Source organism: Dendrobates tinctorius, unplaced genomic scaffold (assembly GCF_039654945.1).
Source record: "Dendrobates tinctorius isolate UK_male_01 unplaced genomic scaffold, ASM3965494v1 ptg000032l, whole genome shotgun sequence".
NCBI classification, from domain to species: Eukaryota; Metazoa; Chordata; class Amphibia; order Anura; family Dendrobatidae; genus Dendrobates; species Dendrobates tinctorius.
The window spans coordinates 17,890,698-17,904,464 of NW_027361700.1; the positions used below are offsets into that span (position 1 = coordinate 17,890,698).

Genomic DNA, 13,767 nt, shown 5'->3' on the forward strand with positions numbered 1-13,767 from the left:
GTGACGTCACAGGGACGCGTTCTATACAGCGCGAGCGGCGGCCGGCTCCGCGCAGATCTCACCAGGGCCAGTAAGTAGCCAATCAGATCGCAACTGGAAATGAAAGCAACCATCTGATTGGATGTGTAGTTATCGCATAGTACAGTGCTGTGCGACCTATGTGCATGCTGGGGGTTATAGTTCCACAGGTGAAACCCACTCAACATGCAAATGTAGACAGACTCCCTGTGACTTCTGGTACAGTACAGATTGTAGTAACCCCCTCAGTGTGAGCGTGCGAGTTATCACACAATTGAGCTAAAGTTACATAATTAGTCCCAAAATCCATCTCTCGGGTGCGGAAATTGCTTCTGATTTTTACCTCTTTCACACTGAATCCTCACCGCCAGATGTTTGGATTTCTCCATGGTGTAGAGTTAGGTCTTTGTGAATCCACACTAAGGATTTGTGAACTCGGCCTCATATGCAGGCGGATTCCACCTGAAACCAGCAAAGAAATGACCGTACGCACAGCAACGGAAAAGGCTGTCTTGTCTTTTCAGCTATCTGCACACATTGCAGTTTTTGATGCGTTTCCGCAACGATTTTGGACGCACGGAATTGCATCAAATCCGCAGTGTAGTACAGTACCAACGACAGTCAATGGGAATTTGAGAATTGTTGTGCACATGTTGCGGAAAAATCCACGCAGATTCGTTGCATTTTTTTTCCACAGCATGTCAATTCTTTGTGCGGAAACGCAGCGTTTCTGCACCCATTGACTATACATTGAATGTGGCTCCTCTGGCGTCTGAAGGCGTAGTGTGGACACACCCCAGGAACTTGTTTTACAATCCTAATTCTTGCTTTGGCTTAAAGGGGTTTTGTCACGGGGTTACAGCGACAGAAAGGAGCTAAAAGACTGCAGCATCTGATTTCTCCAACTTCTGCACCGATTAGAAGCACTTCAAATTCATATTAAAGTGTACATTTCGTTTGGCAGTGAAGGGGTTAATTTGCTCTGCTGATGTTGCATGGCTAGGATAGTTGGTGGTTATTTGAGTAGGTGTTTGGTTATCTGTGACTGCTGCTTGGTTTTGTGTGATAATTCCCTTTCTTCTACTTTGGTTTTACCCCATCCTCCACTCCCCCCAGTGCATACCTGTTATACAGGAGTGTATACCTCTGTCCCACCCACCTCTTCAGCTATCCATAATAGACCTAGCCCTGTCATGGCTGATTAACCCCTATCAGCAAATAATATGCTGGAGCAAAATTTGCAGGTTTATAACACTGAAGCTAATAACCTCAGTGAAACACATCTCCCCTCCAGCACATTACCAGTGACCCCTTACACGGGTCAGTAACAGTGGGCGCTGGTTCATTTTTTGGCCGTGGGGCGTCTGCGTTGCCGTTCAGTCTCATTTGAGGAAGAGGAGGAAAAGTAAAGGATAGTGACATCCTTTCCTTCACTATCAGTGGCGGAGGCAAGGAAGGCTTATGCCTCCTCTGCTGAATACCATGATTGGGACGAGTGGGACATATTTTCATTTGAGCAGTGTTTATGTGTACCAAATTGTATTCAGGCATGTGTGAGTGATTGGTGTAAACTTTTTTTATTTAAAAGATAAAAAATACAATAAAATAAAAATCAATCTCATTAAATGGACATTAGTAAAAAAAAATAAATACTGAACGCCTCCAACTATTTGACACTAACCCTGACTATATTCATTTACAATACTGTAGTAGTCTAATCAACTAATCTAAATTATTTTTTGTTTCTTCACACAGAAAAAAACAACCAGATGCCAATCAGTGATGGGCATCACTGATCAACGCTCAATGGCTGTAGGATGCTATTGTTTTGGGTTTTTTTACCCTTTGCTAGGAGACACTAACCCTGACTAAATTCAGTAAAAAATACTGTTGTTGACACTGTCCTATCAACTAATCTCCCATATTTTTCAGATTATAAAACGCACTTTTTTTCCTCCAAATCCGGGAGGAAAATGGGGGTGCGTTTTATAATCTGAAGTGAGCGTATGGGTGTGTGTGGTGGGGCTGGGTTGCGGCAGGACTGGGGAAATGCTACGGGCCCTGGATTCTCCCAAGACGTGGGCACGGGTGAGCAGAGTTCTCTTTCCAGTAGATTTCACTGTAGGCTTCGATAAAATGGCTGCTGCAAGGAACTCTACTGGAAAGGGAACTCTAATCACTGGCGTGGTGCTGCATTAAAGCTAGGACGTATTCCTATTTTCCAGATCGGTAAGTCTATATGGTCGTATGAATAAGATGGTTGCTCACTTTTAACCACTTGGCTTCTTTGAAAACCTTGAGATGCTAAAAATACTGACCATATGTGCAGCCAGTAGTTTTTACATAGAAATGCAGCTAACCATTCTTTTTGAGTGTTTATAGTCAGCGCCTTTTTATCAAGTGGTTTTTGATGCGGAATGTGCCTGAAAAAGATGGTGTGCACACTTACCCTTCTAGGGAATAGATATTAATGAAAATAAATGTGAGGTGGACTGCCCTGTCTTCCCTAGCAGTGTAAAAACAGACTGATGACAGTGGAAATATTACCTGTTTATTAGTAGCAGTAATTAATAATACAAAGTAGTTTTCAGTTCCTAACTGGACCCTTCATCAGGCTGTGTACCCACGTTGTTATCTACACCATGGGTCCACTTGGGTGTCTTGACAGCACCAGGGAAAGCTGAAGCAATCTTTGATCCACTCTGAAAGTGAGCAGCTATCATATTCATTATCTATTTCTGAAGAGCCTATGATTTTCCAGTTACTTCATACCCTTCTTATGTAGTCACTAGAGTTGGTACAAATCGATATAACAGGACCTGGTCCATCGGCTCCATGAATAATCTGTAACTCCTGCTCAAAAGCCCGGAGAACTGCCGCTTGCCTCCAGGGATCCGCACCTCTTCTTTTGGGCAGCTGGCTAGTCAGTGACGTAAAATGTGCACCAGGCCAGCTAATCAAAAGAGATGACAAGAGGCAGTTTTTTGGGCATCTGTCCAGCAGCCAGAATATTGACTTGGCTGATGGATCAGGCTGCTTCACCCCCTTTTGCATCACACAACCTTCTCCACTCAGATCAGTGTTTAATTCGCCCCCTACTGCAAAATGGACGCCAGTCATGGGCACTGCAGTGGAAAATCTAAACCAAGCCTCCCCTAAATTGCCTGATGTGGGATTGGGAAAAGGAGGAGTTTTAGACATAGGCTGGAATCACTGTAGAGTATGGCATCAGATGCGATATGCTACGTACATTCTGCTACAAGCCAGGGCCGGGTGCCATGCTACTGTGCTCCAATCCTCTTAATAAGAGAATCGCAGCACAGGTGGAAAGATGATGAAAGGCATTTCTCCATCTCCGCCCTGACTCGGCGAACATCAGACTGCACTGGGATGACATCAGAGTGGTCTGTTTCACTTTCACCCTTGGATGCGTGAGCAAAGTCTCACTACCAATTGCAGCATGCTGCTATCATTCTCTCGTTCCGAATCGGCAAGCGAAATCACATATGTGAGCTGCCCCACAGTATAGCACTGGGCCGAGTGCTATCCAATAGACCATCGAATTACGGTATCACCCAGCCTCTCCATTGCCCTGCAGCAGTCATCTTAGAAGCATATGGAACGCAATTCCAAGCTGAGAAAAGGAGGAAACCAGAAGGGGCCAGGTAGGAGGACTATAATATTAATCTTTATTTTTATATAGCGCTAACATATTCCGCAGCGCTTTACAGTTTGCACACATTTTCATCACTGTCCCCATTGGGGCTCACAATCTAAATTCCCTATCAGTATGTCTTTGGAGTGTGGGAGGAAACCGGAGTACCCGGAGGAAACCCACTCAAACACGGGGAGAACATACAAACTCCTTGCAGATGTTGTCCTTGGTGGGATTCGAACCCACTGTGCTAACCACTGAGCCACCGTGCTGCCCTAACTGACTATAGACATAGGACGTTAGTCCAGCACATCCATAAAATCTAGGCATTACAAGCCGATACACAGAGCCATTGTATCACATACAGAATTAGTGACTATGGATGACAAATGTAGTCTCACTTTTTAGTTCCAGGGTGGGAAAAGCGCTTTGATGTATTGATGAGCTATTCTATTTCAGACCAGTGGCGGTCCAACTCCCAGCAATCCAGATATAATCAGTGCACAGAGCTGGAACAACACAGTTATGTACTGTTTCATAGCCATTTTCACATTCTGCAGCTCATATCCTTTAGAATAGCAGTGGCGATGCAGCATCGGAAAAGGGCACTGCACTATGTTGAGAGCTATTCCATTCCAACTCCATTACTATTAAGCCGAGGTCACACTTGCAAGACACTCGCATCAATACCCGGCACTGCCGCCGGCACTCTGGATCGGAGCGCTCAGCTACATAGAAATACATGCAGCCGCACGCTCCAGTCCCGAGTTTCTAGCATTGCACTCGGCCTTAGCCTACTACTTCTTAAAAATAGTTCCTCAGTGGGGACCAGGCCCCCAAGTTCTGAATATATAAGGCTGTGTGCACACGCTGCGGATTCATCCGTGTGGATTTTGCAAAGTAAACCGCTGCGGAATCCGCAGAAAGAATTGACATGCAATTCTTTCGGCGGATTTGAAACCACACGGAAAATTCCGCAGCATCTGCACAGCGGTTTTTGATTTCCATAGGTTAGAATGCTACTGTACACCGCAGCAAAAACTACCTCACTTGCTATGAACGCCAACCACAGGGCAGCATTCACAGCAAGCCAGCAGTGACAAACAGGTTTCCAGGAGACCTCTAGTTGTCATGCCACTCCATCAGTGACCCGCAATCACTTGACGGGGGTCACCGATGGCTGGAAGCACGAGTTAAATACCGCTGTCAGAGTTGACAGTGGCATTTAACGGATTAATAGCCGCAGGTGGATCGCGATTCCACTCGCAGCTGTTACGGACACGTCAGCTGTTCAAAACGTGTCAGGAAAGACGTGGGCTCACCGGCAGAGCCCACATCAAAGGGAGAGAAGAGACTTGCCCTGTACTAGTACCACGCAGGTTGTAAAGGGAAATATGTAGGCATACTTAATATTAGGATGTATTTAATAGCAAAATACACCATGCGTGAGGGAACAAGTGCATTTATTATTGGCCTGTACCGTAGCATACGATGTAATAGTTTTCAGATTAGGGTACGTGCCCACAACCTGGAGTTGCTGCGGGTTTGAGGCTGCATACTTATGCAGCGTCAAAGCCGCAGCAGCCAGATGTTACAGCATAGTGGATGGAATTTAAAGAAATCCCATTTCCACTATGCGTCCAGATGCCCAGCGGAGACCGACATGTGGCGTGTCTTCCCAGCCCGCAGCATGGCAATTTCTTTTACGAAGACACTAGTCTCCACAAGAGAAATTACATCAATAGAATGTATTAAAACAAAGTGAGGCCGTACACATTTACCTGTGCTCAATAGAAAGCAGCGATATGGAAGCAGCAAAACATGCGCTGCTAGTTCCTGATGATGGGCACCTGACCTTAATGGGCCCACTTAAACACAGGATACCTATGAAACATTGTGGTCTGCATTTAAGCATCTATTTAATACATCCATCGATATGTGATCCACCCTGGCAAGTTATTTGGTATTTAACATTGTCTGGATGTTAGTGTTTTGGTCCCGTAATAGGGGCAGACAGGTTAAGCCGTTGTGTAGCAGGATTTCCCTTTGCATATTGTGTAGCGTGCCAACCTCCGCAGCAAGGCAGGGACAACAGATCTTAGGGTCCTTGAGCATCCTTTTTGCCATGGGGTATTTCCAGACACATCTAATGGCCTACTGTAGTTTCTCTTTTTTTGAAGCTATAATAAAAGTGATGTTATCATGACCATTTGTATACAGAGTATATTCGGTGAACTTGAATTATTTGTCTTGTACTTTTTGAATCTATACTCTGATCTCATAGTGAAGGTAGCAACAATGGCATTTGATCACAGGTATGGACCCCAAGTAGTCCTAACGTGTGCTATGCAGAACCTCACGTACTGGCATTAACACAACTTAGCATTTGTAAGATGCAAGTCATTTGTACAAAGCAAAGATTGTAACATCACGGATTGAAGCAGTACAGCACATGTAGCTGTCCCTTCACCCAAACGTAATGTATTCATCTCCTCTTCCACGACAACTCATTATGCCACTGTGAGGACACAACAAGTGCTTTAAGAAGAGGCAACAGAAACTGTGCATTTCCTTTCTAATAGGCAATTATCCCCCTCAGGTAACAAGTGAGGGTCTCATTCATTGTTTGCTAGTACATATTTTCCTAGCAGTATGCTAATAATACAAAAAGGGTTTTACAAGGGGAGGAAATAATGAAGAACCAAAAAACACAAATTAGCTATGTCTGAAAGAAATTAAGTATATAGGAAGAGAGGTCCACAAGTAGCTGTCAGACAAATGGTCTTGTTTGGGTAACCTAGTCTTTGTACAACGGGCCTCCTATGACACAAGTGGTGTTGTTCTTCCAGAAGTATCCAACATTGCAGGGCTGTAACTTTCTTTTTTTGTCCACAAACTTATGAGGATTTGTTTTTTGCGGGACAAGTTGTACTTTTGAATTACACCATTCATTTTACCATGGCAACAACAGACTTGTCTTTTATTTTAGTGGTGGCAAAAGAATAGTTGTGTAGCCATTTTCCTCAAGACCCATAACATTTTACATTTTTTGGTCAATGGAGCGGTTTGATACCAACTCACCATCAGCAGAGCTGTTGTAACCCCCCAGCCTACTACCGCCTCACCATTACCCCATAACACTAAGCCCACAAGAACAGGGTTCTCCCTCCTTTGTACCAGTCTGTTATTGTTAGTTTGTTCATTGTAAAATATATATTAGTATGCAAACCCTTTTCATGTCCAGCACCATGAAATCAATGGTACCCCAAAAATAGCAATTTAGCCTAACAACTCATTGCCTAAGGCTATGTGCACACACTTCGGTTTTTGCTGCGGATCCACTGCGGTTTTGGCCGCAACAGTTCTGCAGACCGTGTACAGTAGCATGCAAGTCTATGAGATTTACATTCTGCTGTGCACATGCTGCGGATTTTTAACTGCGGAAAAGCTGCGGTTTTGAATCCGCAGAAAGAAATGTGACTTCTTTTCTGCGGATTCTGCTGCGGTTTACCATCTCCTCCATTGTAGAGGTGATAAACTGCAGGGCAAAACCGCAGGTCATTTTACCTGCGGTTCCGCAGATAAAAATCCGCTGACCAATCCGCAGCGTGTGCACATAGCCTAATAGTTCTTACAATCACTACAAAAGCCCAATTAGCCTCCACATTTCTCAAATTCCTCCCTTATCAAATAAGAACACTCTTTGGTACAACCAGATTTTGATATTTTATTGTACAAAGGTATTGGGTTATGCAATGCTTCCTGCGTTGGAGGCGATCCTGGGCCACAGGTCAGCACACTCCTTTGCTACTGGGCCTGTGATAGCTGAACCTAGAAGAAAGAAAAGCACAGCATGAAGAACCTGAAAACTACCATATCTGACCTTCCAGACAGCAAATTAAAACAGTATAAAAAACAAGACATGTAATGTTTTGTTCAATCTATAGCACACACAAAAAAAATTCTATGTATTGTATTATGACACTATCACCTACACAAGTGGGTATTTGTACAAGGCAAAGATTGTAACATCACGGATTGAAGTAGTACAGCACATGTAGCTGCCCCTTCACCCAAACGTAATGTATTCATCTCCTCTTCCACGACAACTCATTATGCCACTGTGAGGACACAACAAGTGCTTTAAAGAAGAGGCAACAGAAATTATGCATTTCCCTTCTAATAGGTGATTATCTCCCTAGGCAACAAGTGTAGGTGAATCAGCTAGATGAGAATGGCAGCTGCTGCCAAGAATTATACAAGACAAATGCTAAAAAAGAAAATGGAAAGATGGTGAAAAAAAAAAAATATAATAGTAGTTGTTGAATGGCAAAAGGGACCTACCAACTATTTTGGTGCCTAAATTATAAAGTTCATAATAAATACATTTTGACATGTCATAAGGTTTGATTACTGGTGGTCTGGAGTAAGAGACTACTACCAATCAAAAATCACGAGGGCAAAAACTCAGGTACAGCTCTCCTCCGACACCAACGACTGGCTCTACAGACTTTCCATACTGCCCTTCTTCAGGGTGGGAGGAGAGCACTAATTATCTAAGCTTTTCTGCTCCTTCCTTTAAAAAAGATTGTCTCAGTTTCCACTTTAGAAGCGCACATATTCCCTTCCTCCTGGCTTCTTGCTTGATAGATCGTATCAATGACATCTGAGCACCTCTGTGCTCCCAATTCTGCTAGTAGTGACAGCTTGACCTCTGCAGCATCAGAGAAGTACAGGGCCACTAAAGCTGGAACAGCTCCATAGCAAAGAGTTTACATGCATGCACTCATCGCCTACAAAACCGATCTGATCAGAGACTGCAGTGGTGACAAGCAACTTCGGCAACAAGCATCACACAACAGAATGAAAAACCCCTCTGTTCTTGTGAGCACAGAATTTTTCAATTTTCTTCAATAGCATATTTCAAATTTATCTATTTGAAATGAAGAAATGTCTTTAGGGCGCAGTCAGACGGCCGTATTGCTCGGGTGTGGATCGCGTCGCAATCCTCGGATTGACCGGAGGCTCTTCTGACCGGAGAATGACAGCGAGTTTTTCTATGCAGCCGTCATGCTCCGATCAGGAGGGCAGACAGCCAGTCAGAGTATTGCGACGCGATCCTCAGGCAAGCAATACAACTATCTGACTGTGCCTTTATGCAAAGACATGCAGACCCTATTTGGTAAAAGTTTCTTTTTAAAATGACAAGTTATATGTTAAGGTATGGTCACCATGGGATTGAGAAGTCATCTTAATCCACTAACAGGCAATGGGGCTGTGGAACAATGTTCCTTTCAATGTAATCAATTTAATCTCAGAATCAGTTTATTTAGGAATAATGGGAACTGGACCATGCAAATAGTTTTACATCCCAGGAGCTATCTATTCTGGTGGTCATACCCAGAATATAAAGTCCAAAAGAGGAACTACTATACTGACCATGGAAACAGAAATCTAAATTTATTCATCTCTATTTTGCATACACTGAATTTCGTTCCAAACTATCATTAAACACAATAAAAGGATCCTTATCAATGCAATATTTTGCCTTATGCAAAGTGTGGGCAAATGTCCTCCTTTTTAATTTAAATGTGCTGTTCTTTTTAATATTGTAAATGTACAATGCAATGTCATGAACATGGGATACTAAAAGCAAAGACATGCATGAACCAGGAAGTTGTATCCTATTGACAATTTACAGATGAATTATGTAGTTTCACTGCCTTCAGTAGCCTTTAAGCAAATTTGGAAGTAGTTAGGTTATCTGAAGCTAGACAATACACTAGGCACTAAATTTGTACAATACATGGCTAAAAGTAACTTATTGCGTGACAAATAAGTTGAATGTAAAAGGTTTAATGATGCAACTTATCAGACTCCAAAAACGAATTTAGATGAAACAATCCATGCTCGAACAAACGTTAATGACAGTATTATTAGAGAGCCTGCAAAACAGAGGTTAAGGACCCCCAATCCATACATGGGTTCAGGAACTTGTAAACACGGCATAAAATTCTAATATGGGGATAACCCTTTGAAGCAGTCAACGGAGATTTTCCTGTGTAGCTACTTTTACACTGTGTTGCCAGTAAGCATATGCTCAGAAATAAGAGATAGCTAAAGTTTTGTTTCATAGAACTGCAGAGTTTCGTGTAGGCTGATTGTTTAGTGCTCTAATGGATGAGAAAATTGGAAACTACCATCTAAAAGCCTATCAACTCTATCAAACATTTCCTATAGGAGGTCATTGAATCATATCAAAATATAACTGACTGACCTAAATTTACAGATTCCAAGTAAACTCCTTATAATAAAGGAAACCACTACCAATTGTCAAGAGCTTTCTATAATCATATCAGGTGGCATGTTATCAGCAAGCCTAACATTGCCAACATACCTTTCATTTCCCCCTTATTGTTCACTATCACACCCGCATTGTCTTCAAAATACAGGAACACCCCGTCTTTTCTCCGGTATGATTTTCGTTGTCGTATTACCACTGCTGGATGCACTATAATGAGAAAAATTACAATTATTAGCAACAAGGTGAATATATCTACTGCTTCAATATTTACAAATATACCCTGAATGTGAGGAAATACAAGACGACTCATCTGAGCAAATACATAAAGTGTGTCCATAAAATAGTGTAGCAAGAGCAAATCAACAGTGCATTTTCACTTTTTTTTGTCAGTATGCAGATTTTTTCATTTCAATGGGGGGTTGGTAAACGACATATACAACTATGTAGAATAAAGTTTCAAATCAGGAATATAGCGATTTATAGGTACAATTGGGTAGGTAAGCCATGAAGCATGGAAACCAAAACAGAATCCATCAGCTCTTCAGTACCGGGTGTTATATGGACTAGGTTTTTCGATAAGAATACAATTAGATCAGGAAACCGTTGTCACCTCGGACTAAAAACTGGGGAAGTGCCTCATGGAGTCTTTGGTCCATGCAATCATAAGACTCCTGCCGTCCCATGGACATCCAGGATCAGGAATTGATGTCATACCAAATTATCAATAAGGATATACAGCATATGCAATTCTGGTCTTAAAAAGCATTTTGGAAAAGCATGGCAAAGTCACAGTGATCACTTTGAAATATTACTGAATGAAAACCTTGTTCTATTCACGTGTAACCAAAAAACGCAAAGACAAAAAAAACAAATGTAAACAACTTGACCTTAGATAGGCAGCTCACCCTTTTTCCTTAGTTCAGGCTTTCCTTTTTTAACTGTGGCCATCACCATATCACCAACACCAGCAGCTGGCAGTCTGTTCAGGCGACCCTTGATTCCCTTGACGGAGATGATGTACAGGTTCTTGGCACCTAGCAAATATGGACAGATATTAGTTATCAAAGTTACATAAAGGCTAATCCCTGAAAATACTATATTCATGATTAACACAGTGCCACCCCTATCAATCTTATAACCTGGCTGCTAATAAAAAAAAAAAAAAAAGTGTCACATTACTGATTGAAGTAGTACAGCACACGTGGCTGCCCCTTCACCCAAAAATAATGTATTCATCTCCTCTTCCACGACAACTCATTATGCCACTGTGAGGACACAACAAGTGCTTTAAGAAGAGGGAACAGTGTGCATGCCCATTCCAACATGTGGAAAGCCCTCGGGTACATAACAAAACTACTTCTTACATAATTACCTGTGTTATCAGCACAGTTAATGACTGCACCCACGGGGAGACCGAGGGAGATGCGAAACTTCGCACCAGAAGAACCTCCACGTCCTGAAGAAAGAAAAGGTCACATTTAATCATCTATCCCCTAGTACATCTTTATTTTTATTACTCTGTAGTGGCAGACCTCACAGGGGCTATTTCACTATGAATCTTGAGAAGCACATCACCCCTCTGCATCTCTGATTACCGATTTGCCGGAGGCAGCGTGATCCTGATAAAGGCTCAAACCAATGGTATGGTTGTGCTGTTGGTCCGAACTAAGCGCACTCTTCTAATTTGCAAGCAGATGCGGCTTTGCCTCCGCAGCATAGGACAAGTGTAGGGGGACTGAGGCTGGTCAGATACAGCGAGCTTCAGATGAGCACATGCTGTGAAGCATAGCGCATGCTTGTGCTTTGCACTCTTTCACATGAACTTTAAAATTAAAAGATTGCTCCGTTATTGAAAACTGATTTTTTTTTTTTAAAAGAGGTAAATTGCACAGTTGCTTGGTTTTACAAGCACTTAGTAATTTCACACATTCAGGAATCTGAAACAACCCATTTAAGGTTACACAACTCAAAACTACAAATGGGGGCTGATTAAAGGGTCATTCCCAAGATAGTAGTTATCACCTATCCCTAGGATAGGGGAAAAAAACTTAGTGATTGCATGTGGAATGCCCTGACTTCCATGACCCACAAGGATCTAGACGAGTAAGGGTACCGTTAGACTTAGCGATGCACCAGCGATCCCGACCAGCGATATGACGCGGTCAGGATCGCTGGTGCATCGCTAAGTGGTCGCTAGTGAGCTGCCACACAGGCAGATCTCACCAGCGGTTGGTACTTACCTGTCAGACGCGGTGATCCTGACGTCCTCATCCCGCGTCGCTCGTCGGCGCCACAGGAAGCGCCCGACGAGAAATGGTCCAGGACGATCTCGTGCGATCAGCGATAACCAGCGGGTGAGCCGGTCGGAGGAATCACATGTAGCGATATCGCTAGCAATATCACTGCTATGTCACAAAATCGGTGACTTTACAGCGATATTGCAGTGTGTAACGGGCGCTTAAGGGGCTCCCTGAACACAGGCTCTGAAAAGCCTCATCTTAAAACATTGTGGAGGTGCACACACTTGACCACCACTCCATTCATTGTTGAAGGAACTTCTAGAGGTAACCTAGTACAGCTCACATCCAAGCAAGGGCCCTGATCTTGGGATCGCTGAGGGATCAAGCCCTGGCAATAAATAAAATCTATCGTGTGTGTAGGGGACAACCTTTTAATGTATGGCGCGGTAGGAAGTGGCGGGGTTGCGCTCCCATCTCCACAGACACTACATATTACATAGGACAGCACATTCTGGCTACAGGATAAAACACCCGGTAAGGATGGGAGAATGGCCGGGTGACCATAGCCTGGCAAGATATGGGCACTTACCACATATGACATGTTACCAGCATGGCGGAAGCATACTGCACGCTGCATACCTCCAACACATACACTGGGGCCTCAAACATGGCTCTGCAGGCCTCCGTCCTCTGCTCCACTACTACAGCCTCAATGTCGGACCAGCCGTTCCGAACTCTCAACCCATAGTCACAGCCACAGCAAATAAAGAGGAGCGACGAAAGGAAGCGGTCAGACACGACTCGTGCTAAGAGGATGGCGGCGGATTACACCGCGGCGCTCGCGAACCTTACCTCTCTTAGACATCTTGGTTCCCGGAAAGAGAAAGCAGCGCGCAAAGGATGCCGGGATATAGCTGCAGCCACAGAGCGAGCAGGGTGGGTGTGTCACGTGACGCGTGGTTGGCGGCGCTCCTATTACGTATTGCCAATCTTCCTGTTAGTGAGACATAGTGACAAGGCTTCCACGGTTCTTAGCGTAAAGAAAGTAGAGTTTAGACGTTATGAAATGGAGTGAACTCATGACCGAAGCTGGTAGAGATTTCACTGAAGTAAATGAGGGTGTTACTTAATAAAGGCAACCTTGTGGTTTGTTGCAGTGTAATATAAGGGGATTTTTTGGAATTTTACAATCTGGGCAAAGCAACTAAGGCCACGTTCACACATTCAGTATTCAGTGAGTATTTTACCTCAGTATCTGTATGCCAAATCCAGGAGTGGGTGATAAATCCAGAAGTGGTGACGTGTTTCTATTATACTTTTCCTCTGACTGTTCCACTCCTGGTTTTGGCTTACAAATACTGAGGTAAAATACTGACCAAATACTGAACGTGTGAACGTGGCCCAGGAGTTGTGACAAACTTTTGCAACTTTCATTTTGATGCCACAGCTCATTCTGACTCAGGAGCATCTGACTCCACCACATAAGTTACGTAACCTCATCAAGACCAGTGGGAAAAATCACCAGTCTTGAACAATCGGTCCCTGGGGTT

General features: G+C 43.4%; 1 protein-coding gene and 2 non-coding genes across 3 annotated transcripts; all 3 read right to left on the reverse strand.

The window, feature by feature from the left end:
* Positions 1 to 6,091: 6,091 nt before the first annotated feature.
* On the reverse strand, positions 6,092 to 6,224 carry LOC141086704 (small nucleolar RNA SNORA21). Its single transcript, XR_012231649.1, has one exon. It is a non-coding gene; the product is annotated as a small nucleolar RNA SNORA21 (small nucleolar RNA).
* A 1,162-nt stretch (positions 6,225 to 7,386) lies between these two features.
* On the reverse strand, positions 7,387 to 13,223 carry RPL23 (ribosomal protein L23). The gene is made up of 5 exons (XM_073572519.1): positions 13,070 to 13,223; positions 11,350 to 11,433; positions 10,883 to 11,011; positions 10,071 to 10,184; positions 7,387 to 7,504 (listed from the first exon to the last, which is right to left on the reverse strand). Exons 1-5 carry the CDS (start codon positions 13,080 to 13,082, stop codon positions 7,422 to 7,424), a joined length of 423 nt encoding a protein of 140 aa, XP_073428620.1. The 5' UTR covers positions 13,083 to 13,223; the 3' UTR covers positions 7,387 to 7,421.
* On the reverse strand, positions 11,143 to 11,275 carry LOC141086705 (small nucleolar RNA SNORA21). The gene has a single exon (XR_012231650.1). It is a non-coding gene; the product is annotated as a small nucleolar RNA SNORA21 (small nucleolar RNA).
* Positions 13,224 to 13,767: the final 544 nt, after the last annotated feature.

Coding starts and splice junctions, on each gene's coding strand:
- RPL23 (XM_073572519.1), bottom strand. Junction 11,012..11,349: donor TAACTGTGCTGATAACACAG/GTAATTATGTAA, acceptor CATATTTGCTAG/GTGCCAAGAACCTGTACATC. Junction 7,505..10,070: donor CAATAAGGGGGAAATGAAAG/GTATGTTGGCAA, acceptor TCTTTCTTCTAG/GTTCAGCTATCACAGGCCCA.